Raw genomic sequence first — 9,536 nt, forward strand, 5'->3', positions numbered from 1 at the left:
TATGCATAATAACTGAACTTATTAAATACATATTTTTGCACTTTCAAGAATGGATAAATTTATTCTTTTCTCATAAGTTTAAATAAAAAGCGTTTCATTAGGATTATGCACACATTTTCACAATATTCTCTTAATCAATAAACGCCCTATAATTGTAGCTTATTCAGTCGATACGGATACGTGTACTAAATTTAGTCACCATTATTGCTGGCAATGCTTCATTGCGGTCGCTGTTGCGGCTCAGCCGCTGGCAGACCATTCTGCAGCACCATAGTTTCTGGTCTTTCATCGCTTGTGATCGTTGATAATTCTATTTCACGCCGATTGCCAAGCAATCGACGTGTTGAGTTGTGCATGAATGCATTCTCAGGCACCTCATACCCACTAGGAGCAGCAGCAACCGCAGCTGGCGATTGAATGGCCACAAGTTTTGATGTGATGTTTGGTGTGCTGGCTGCTCTTATGCTTTTCCTGGCACTATTCAATTGCTTCCGTTCGTTGGCCTCGTCTGCCTTGTCGATGGGAGCGGAACGAGCGTGTAATGGAAATATGAATTTGACATCTAGAAAGCTGCAGAGCTCCTCGATCCCATCAAGGGTTCGACTTAATTCCTCGTTGCTCTGCTTGCCCATATGCTGACGAACTGTAGTCAGATAGTTAGCCAGCTTGCTACGCGCTATTTTAATGACAGTCTGGGCGTTCTTTAGCTCCAGACGCAGTAGCTCAGGACTCTACAAAAATCATACGAAAGGTAAACACAAATATAGTTCAATTTGTAGCTCCTGCTTACGTCTTCTAAATAGCCATCCATTGCCGCACCATGTGTATCGGAGAGCTTGGCCAATGCCGAGGAATTGGCTGCATTTTGCGCTTGCAAGAATGCGATGTGGCGATCAATTTGTATTCCACTGCCAATAGTTGAGGTTTCTGAATTGGTGCGCTGTCGTAATTTGAAAGTTTGTGACTCAGATGCGGGTGGCGTTGAATTGCTGTTGCTTGTGAAGGAGACACAATTAAAGGCATTCGTGGGGTATTCGAATTGTTTGGGATTCTGCATATGTAATGCATGGCGCAGTACCAAATTGACGTCCACATAGCTTGGGTAACGCATGAGATAAGTCAACGATGTTGTGTAATCGCTCAAGAGCACTGCAAGTATAAATGGCGATAATTAATCGATGTGCTACGCCGCAATAAAGCGGGCTTAACTCACGCTTATCTCGAATGTGCACCAGCATGGCCACCAAGATATAGTTGGGCAGATCAAAGCGATCGCTGTCCGCAAAGATGGCATCCCACAGCAGCAACAGATCCAAAAGCATAAACTCACGGCCAAACAAAAGGCGCAGCCAACGACTAAAAAGTGAAATAGCAATGATGATAGCTGAGATATTAATTACGCTTCCAGAACTCACATGCCAAATATGTGCAATGGAATTTCCATTTTAAGCAGATAATGATGCAGATGCTGATCCTGCTTGGCAAGAATTTGATCACGTATGAAATTCAATTGACTGATAACCTCAACCTCCGATTGGGGCTCATTGTCTCCGTTGCCTGAAGACTGTAAATTCAGTAATTATTATAGGAAGAATTCATTTAAAGAGTGAGGGCATTTTACCTCATTTAAGGTTTGCGTTTCAATATAGCCGCTTGATGTGGACACCAGATTTGAGACGCGATAATAGGACTCCACGGAAGCCATGAGTCGCGAGAAAATGGAGCTACAATCGAGTCATGTTACTATTAGTATTTAAAATCTCAATAGCAGTTAACTCACTAGGTGTCCGCTTCCAAATACGCCGTATCCAGCACATTCAGTAGCGTCTCGTTTATATCGTCAGTCTTGGCAATTTCGCTGAAGTGCAGCAGCGACTGGTGATCGCTGTAAAGCACAAAGATTATGGGTGCCAAAATCTCGTGCATGCCCTGACGATAGCACATATAAGGATGCTCCCGAGCATAATAGAATAAAATGTTTGTCATGGCATTCTGGATAAGCTCCTTGCGAAAAAACTCGACACCTGGAAAGGTGCGCACGACATCTTGGCGTATGACCGCAAACAATTCCTGATCGCTAAAATACTGATTCCATGCGCTTTGCGTGGACTGCGACAATGGATCATCGTCGTCGTTTGCAGCCAGCTCGTGAGGATTGCGAACATAATCCAGACGAAACTTGTCATATCTGCATAAAGAATTGGTTGCATTATGAGAGGAGTACATAAATAACATTAGAGTAGTTTACCTGCTTCTTTGTTGGCCGCGCTGAATATGCCAGCTGCGATGATCAACGTTTAAAACACGCAGCAAAAGTGCCCAATGGATGCTGCGAAATTTCGACATTTTCAGCTGGCCATTGAATGCAGCAAGTCGCAATTTTTCTGGATTCTCGTCCAAATCAGCCAACAACTGGCTCCACTCTTGCTTATATCGCTCCACAGATGTCATTATGTCGCCACCAATTACAACAGGTTCAATTGTTCGTCCTGTTTCCTCGCGTACGTCGGTTTTGATCGCTGTAGCTGCATCAGCCTTTGACGTCGGCATGTATAAATTGATGGCTTCTATGCCGCGCACTGTCATTGCTTTGTTGCTGCTCGTACACTAAATATAATTGCAATCATATTTCGCGCTCTCTGTTGCGTATAAAAACCAAACGAGTATATGTACGACTTATATATGCGTATATATAGAAAGAATGAGTGGTTTACAAAACAATGATTAAATTTGTCAACATTTCTGAGATAAGATGAAAGTGTGACCGACTTGTGTTAGCGTCAGCGTACCCCCAAATGAAATTTGGTAATATACTATTTTATTACCAGAAATATACTGCATTTACGAAAATTACACTTGCGACATGGCGCAACTTTTTGAATAGCTTAAGCATTAAACTTCCTTTTCATATCCCAAAATTAATATGAAATTAAGAAGACTCTCATCTTTTTCACTATTATCAGGCGTACTATAATTTATATTTGCTAGTTATTTATATAAATGCACAATGGGCATGCAGTAAATATCAATTACCTTCCATAACTAAAATATCGCTGTTTCAAAAAGTGAAGCACACCTTTAGGCATTAAATTAATATTTTTAATTTTATGTACTTATTCAGCAAACAGGTTTTCGGACCACTTTCAACGGCTTTACAAGTAATACATTAAATATTAAACAATAAACAACACTTAATTTAAAACTTGATTTAAATAAAAATGACAAAGTAAACAGAATTTAAATGCTACACTAATTCTATGTGAGGTTGCTTCGCAAAGAAAATGGCTACATTTCAGAAAGTTTTAAAAAGAAACATATACAACTAAAATGGATAAAACAATTATTATTTATTTTCAATCATTTTTATGAATATTGACGTATTTTATGCATACAAGAAATATTTTTAACATAATGATAATATAACATAACGATGTCGTTAATCGTTGGGGCTCGAACTTGTTAGCCTCAGGACTCATCAGGAACACATGGGGTATGGCTGATATATATATATAGTCTTCTCCTTAAGATAAAGTACTTTGTAAAATTAATTTTCGGCCTTTGGATATAAAATGAAAATTCCTATAGACAAACCATCTTAAAATCATAATTGCCTTTCACATGGCCGAGTTAAGTATTAAATTGAGTCTTTAGGATTTCCCTAACGTTTAGCTATTGATGTTCCAACCTGGAAGGGAAAGCATTTTAAATCGACAGTTTTGTCATACCTCAAAATATAATTTTTACGAAATTCTTACATTTTCCAGTTATAATTAGACACATAATATTCTTTTAATGAATTACTTACAAATACATTAGGCTATGTTATTCACAATTAATCATACAATTTGTAAGAATTTCTTAAGCCCCGTCAGCGAAAGTAAAGTTATGGATAATATCCATTTTAGACAGTGATTTTGACCTCGTCGGGTGTTATTCTAATTTATGAAGTTTCAAATTGAATTGTTAGTAGTACATTATATTGCTTAGATTATTTCCAGAAATAAATAAGCCAACTTATAATAATCGGTTATAGATTTAATTTATCTTTATTTGGGGAAATATACAACCTACAAATTAAGTTAAATAGCAATAAATATTAATTGAACAATTTATAGTTTCCTATAACTTAAAGAGGTGAACTACACGGCAGGCGTATTAAATTTGAAATTGTAATTAATTTGTTAGTAAAATATTGTATAAGAATGTGGATAAAACATTAATGTGTGATATGGAGGCCAATGTTAGCTGAGCCATTGATACGCAACAAATTATTGATTATAACTCTCAACCGACAACGCAACCAACAAACCAGGAAATGAAGAAAATAACAATAAACGATGTCGCATCGCCGGCGTCGGCGTCGACGTCGGCAACATTCGTAGCGCACTGGCATGATCAGGTATATTATTAGCATAGCCATTAGATTTGGCAGAAGTTCGACCCTATGCTATGCTAAAAAGTGCAAATAACCCAGTGACTTTTGTTTACGGCACTCTTTTAGCTACCTCTTCTACCATTCGCATAATGCGCTGATCCATGGTTGGCCTAGGCAAGACGGTCAATGTCGTTTTTTGATCTAGTCTTTAAGTAATATTTCTAGCATGCTGTTTATTTGTTGTTTCTTTTTAATATTTTTCTTATTAAACTTGACCCAATGACTGCGGTGCGGCAGCAACGGCAATATACATATTAACATTCGGTGGGTGGCCGCTTCTTAATGGTGCGACCCCACGACGATGAATGAATTTCTCATGGTCAGTTTATGAACAAAAAGTCCTTGATACTTTGCGTCCATTGGCCCATGGAAAACGTCATACACATTTGCAGTCAGTTTTTGAACAGTGAAAAAAAAACTTGGCATTTATTAGCATTTTAATAGCTAGTTCCGACTTGTAGAAAATGTGTGAATCAATCAAAGGGTACAAGTGCATTGTTCGTACTTATAGTGTATAAGTAATTGCTTTTTGTCATTGCGATGGACATGTTTCGTGGGTAGCCAGCAGCAATCAGCTGTTTCGGCGATGCAAGACACGCTTACAGCGATGTAGTCGTGTGTCTGTAGTTCATGGTGTGCATGCATAGCAAGTATACGCCGCTTTGGCTTCGATTTCAATTTCGATTTCTCGGTCAAAGTCAATGTCAATTCAAATGCGAATGTCGAAGACACCGCGGCATCAGCAGCAGCAGCAGCAGCAGCAACAGCAGCAGCAGCAGCAGCAGCAACGACGACGCATTAATTATCGAAACACAACCATTCGAAATTGTTTTTCTTTTTCTATTAGTAGAATTGGCTGACTGACAGACTGTCTTTGTTTACGCGCTTCTCGTGCAACGGTCTAACTCGAACGAGTTTTGACTTGGCTTGGCTTGGCTTATCAACACCGTTTTGCTATTGCGTTTGCCTTTGGCCTGGGAACTCGTTTTATTTTCTCGTTTTCTTTTTGGGCTGCTTTTCGGCAACATTTTTGTTGCTATTGTGCCCTGTTACAATTTGCTTTGGCTGCTTTGCATTTTATATTTCCTGCTATTTAATCAGACAGCAGCCAACCGAATTGATGATTTCGATTTTAATGTTTCTTTATTGTCTGCTGCGACGCGTTGATCCACTCTTCGCCTATCGGACAGCGCTCCTCCGCTGGGGCTCCCCTCAACACCGACCCCGAAGAGAAAAAACGCCGCATGACTCGTCGAGGTGAACTTCGATTTTGCGCGACTTTGGCCCCCATCGGCGAAGACTACTACTATCATATGTATATGTTTTCGATTTACATATTTTAATTATTGTTTATCCACAATGTGATATTGCCGTTTCAACTTTGTCCTTATACAAGTCTATTTCCAATGCTTTACAGTTACATTTTTGTATATCGGCAAATGCGGAAGACAAACAGAGCGGAAGTAATGTCTTCTTCAGGCGCTTAATTACAAAACTTTGGAGAAGCTGTATTTCTTGTTCTCGGCATGTAAATACGCTTTTATCAATGGCACCCATTGACTTTAGGCATATTTATTTATTTAAATTGTCAGAATTTATCGTTTTCTTATAATATTCTGAATCATAATTCAACACATTACGGGTTCAAAACCATGAAGCAAAAGAGTCAAGAGTTCAAAATTTAAACAACATTTCAGTCAAGGTTTTAAGAATTCTAGCAAAACTTGTTCCAATCAAAAGAATTCCGAAATGTTGGGAGATTAATCAAAAATAGATAAATAAAAAAAAATTCAAGAAAAATAGAAGAGAGTTTCTTCCTACTTAGTTATGTATGGTTACAATAGACCTGTCTGAGTCCGTGATGTGCTGTCTGCTTAAAACGTTTTTATGAATATTCCAGACATTATCTCGTGTGATCTGATGAACTGCAGATGTTAATTGTCGATGCCCTAACCGGACTGTCGCATATTAATCATTCTGTTTTTGATTCTGAAAACTTATTTTTTTTTTTTATTATTGAACTCGACCCATCCATCCCATCCAATGTTCTGTATGTATGAGTGTGTCCCATGCATATTTTAGCTAACAAGCTATAAAAGAATTTAATAATAGAAACCCCGAAAATAAAAACCAAGTGGTACCGCCGCATGCCTTTTTTTTTTGCTTCTCGCTCTCATACTAGGCGCGCAGGCTCAGAGAATATTTAAAACACGAATCAGGTTTGCGGTTTTGTCGTCGTCGTTGGAACGTACTCATGAATTCTAATAAGTGGAATACGGCTTTTTCGTCTTATCGATGCTGATCATGATCATGTTGTTAATGAAAATAGTGAAGTATCTGGCAACAAGTTCTGGGATACAGCAAGCACCCCAGTAAACAGGCCAAAGACGGAGTGCAGGCGCAAAGAACGCGGAAACCACGCAAAAAGAGTGAAGAAAACACAAAAAAAAAAGATAATGGAAAGCAAAAAAGTTAAATGTGGCGAGTTTATTGGCACGTGATCGATTTTGTTAATTTACTTTTGCGAAGCTACTCCATTTTTTGTTCATAGCATATCAATGATTTTGCATTCAAGACTTTGGCCAGCTTTGTTTTATTGAATTCATAAAAAAGAACTCAATGAATTGTCGTCATAAATACGCGAGCCATAAGTATGCAGAACAAATGCTTTAATAACTTTTGTATGAATAATACAATACAATATATACATTTTTGATGAGACAAGAGACTTCTAGCATAACCTTTGCTCTGGGTATTCCCCTCTCGTTTTGTTTCTTGAGAAACACTTCTTCTCTATGTACATACATGGGGTACTTTAAGCTCTAATGGATTTTATTTGTAGCAAGCACCAGCACTTTTGACGATCGTAAAAGCGAGTGTTAACAGCGGATCGTTTGCTAGATAAATGGCACACACATACTCGTAAATGTTGCCACACTGGCCAACAGAATATTGAGATTTCAATCAATTTGTGTTTTTTGTTATGGGTTCGTTGATACTTGGAGATTAGCAGTGGGATTCCTTGAGCATGTTGCAGCAAGTGCTGTTTGCTGTTTGTTTTCCACTTGCCATTTTCAGTTTGCAGTCATGTTGACAGACGTGTGACATTGCGTTCTTCCTGTGGCTGCGTTTCGCTCATTTCGCATTTACATAATAAGTTGGTTAAAGCAATCTCGGATTGTATCGCATTGTATCATCATTGCACTGAATGCCTTTTCATTTTTGTGTTGTTGATCAGCTTAATTAGGTTTTCACGCACTTTGGACTTGAAAACGCAGCCTTTTAGGCCTTGTCTCATTGATCTATGAATTTGTTGTTGTTTTCAGTTTGACTTTTGCAACTCTCGCGAGTCGCATTTCAATTAACTTTACTTTAAAATGGTTCAAGCGTTGCATAACCCGAGCACTCGCATATCAACTCTAAAGCAAACAAGTGAAATTGGTGTCATCCAAAAGGTTGTGCACATGGTTTCGGTAAATTAAATTTAACTTGTGATCTCTTCGACTTCGGCACAACTAATAATGCATTGTGCGAGATCAGCCGATAGCGAATTTTTCATAATTGTTTTTGGGTAATTGACTTTGTTCAAGAACTTGCAAAATGTTCTTGAATTTGCCTTCAACACAATTCTTTGTGCATCTCGAAGTTCTTTTTTTTTTTGCTTGCTTTTATCGTTGTTGTTTTTGTTAGCGTATTCGAGTAGTGTTGCAAGTCATTATGTGTTTTGGCAGCAAGACTGCCATTAGCTGTTAACTGCTTGTCGCTGCTGTCGCTGCTGTTGCCTTTCAATTGCTCAGGAAGGCTAAAAGATACTATGTGAGGGGTTACATACTTGACTCTGCACACTACTCGTATACATAATAATTGCTACGTACAGTGGCGCAAGAACTATGCAAATGCAACAACTATCACCGAAAACAACTTGAATATTTTTATGGATATTTTTTATTAGAATTTCCCTGTTTGAGTCAGAGCTACATTTGACAAATTTATATATAATATATAAAAATATTATTTTTGGCACAAAACTGTCAGTTTAATTGTGTTATTTGCACACTTATGATTCTTTGTGTCAATTTTTTAATTGTGCGGAAAAATTAAAAACAAAAATAATGTTAATGCTCAGTAGGGCAAAAATGGCGCTAAGTATTATTCTTCACATCAATTGCTAATTACTAGACAGAAAGCACTTAAATGTTTAAATATCCTCATCCATTTACTTTATTATAAGTACTATAAACCATAAAAAATAAGTATACTTATGCACTGTGGTGCGAAATACGAAATAAAATAAAATATTCTGAATATCAACTGTAATTACTTTTTATGCCTTCTGATTATTCATGTTTAAAAATGTTGAGCAACGTGAGTATTTCGCGCTCATTCAGTAAATGCAGAAAACAAAACGGGTCGAGTCTCTGTTCCTTGATTATCATTGAATTATCGTGTGTCGTATTCACGTGAGCACGTGCTACAATAATGTTGCTATTATAACGTTGATTACACTATTAAATTCGCACATGCGTGAACTTGTAAATTGTCTCGCCATAAATGCTTATTGTATGTAGTTGTTTGTCGGACCCAATTTCAAACCGGTTAAGCTTTGTCACTCCCCCTTAGTTCGACTGTTGCGTTTGCTCCACTGTGCGTAAGATGCAACTCTGCCACAGTTTGACCTTCAGGCGTATGTGTGTGTGTGTGTTGCAAAATGAAAACATACTGCAAGCCCAGAGCGGAGGTTTTTGACACTTGCATAGCGACTGGAGACCCGCTCTCACTCTGCCTGTGTCTGCCTGTGTCTGGATAGTAAACAATTTTAGTGTTCGTCACTAAACAAAATTAGACACAACTCATTTCAACTTTTGCGCTCCGTGCGAAAAACAATAAACATATGACCAAAAAACGAAAAAAACGAACAAAAAAACTGTAAACAGCCACAAGAAATACTTGATGTACAAATACATAATTATTGAACAAAGGCGCAGTCGCAACTGATACAATAGATAATGACAAAAAACTGCTCTCATATTTAACTAGAGAACTGAGGCCTCTTCACATTATGTTGCTTTTGGACCCAAATATTGACGCTGATTAAACAGCA

General features: G+C 37.9%; 1 protein-coding gene across 1 annotated transcript; it reads right to left on the minus strand.

Moving 5' to 3' along the window:
- Window positions 1-28: 28 nt before the first annotated feature.
- On the minus strand, window positions 29-2,764 carry LOC117576587 (TBC1 domain family member 5). The gene is made up of 7 exons (XM_034261474.2): window positions 2,249-2,764; window positions 1,781-2,188; window positions 1,622-1,724; window positions 1,416-1,564; window positions 1,214-1,356; window positions 791-1,149; window positions 29-731 (listed from the first exon to the last, which is right to left on the minus strand). The coding sequence occupies exons 1-7, from the start codon at window positions 2,584-2,586 to the stop codon at window positions 219-221; spliced, it is 2,013 nt and encodes a 670-aa protein (XP_034117365.2). The 5' UTR covers window positions 2,587-2,764; the 3' UTR covers window positions 29-218.
- Between the last annotated feature and the right edge of the window lie 6,772 nt (window positions 2,765-9,536).

The sequence above is a fragment of the Drosophila albomicans genome, chromosome 2R, assembly GCF_009650485.2.
Source record: "Drosophila albomicans strain 15112-1751.03 chromosome 2R, ASM965048v2, whole genome shotgun sequence".
Taxonomy (NCBI): domain Eukaryota; kingdom Metazoa; phylum Arthropoda; class Insecta; order Diptera; family Drosophilidae; genus Drosophila; species Drosophila albomicans.

Coding starts and splice junctions, on each gene's coding strand:
- LOC117576587 (XM_034261474.2), bottom strand. CDS start 2,586: ATGACAGTGCGCGGCATAGAAGCCATCAATTTATACATGCCGACGTCA. Junction 1,725..1,780: donor TATTTGGAAGCGGACACCTA/GTGAGTTAACTG, acceptor ACTCGATTGTAG/CTCCATTTTCTCGCGACTCA. Junction 1,357..1,415: donor CCATTGCACATATTTGGCAT/GTGAGTTCTGGA, acceptor TTCACTTTTTAG/TCGTTGGCTGCGCCTTTTGT.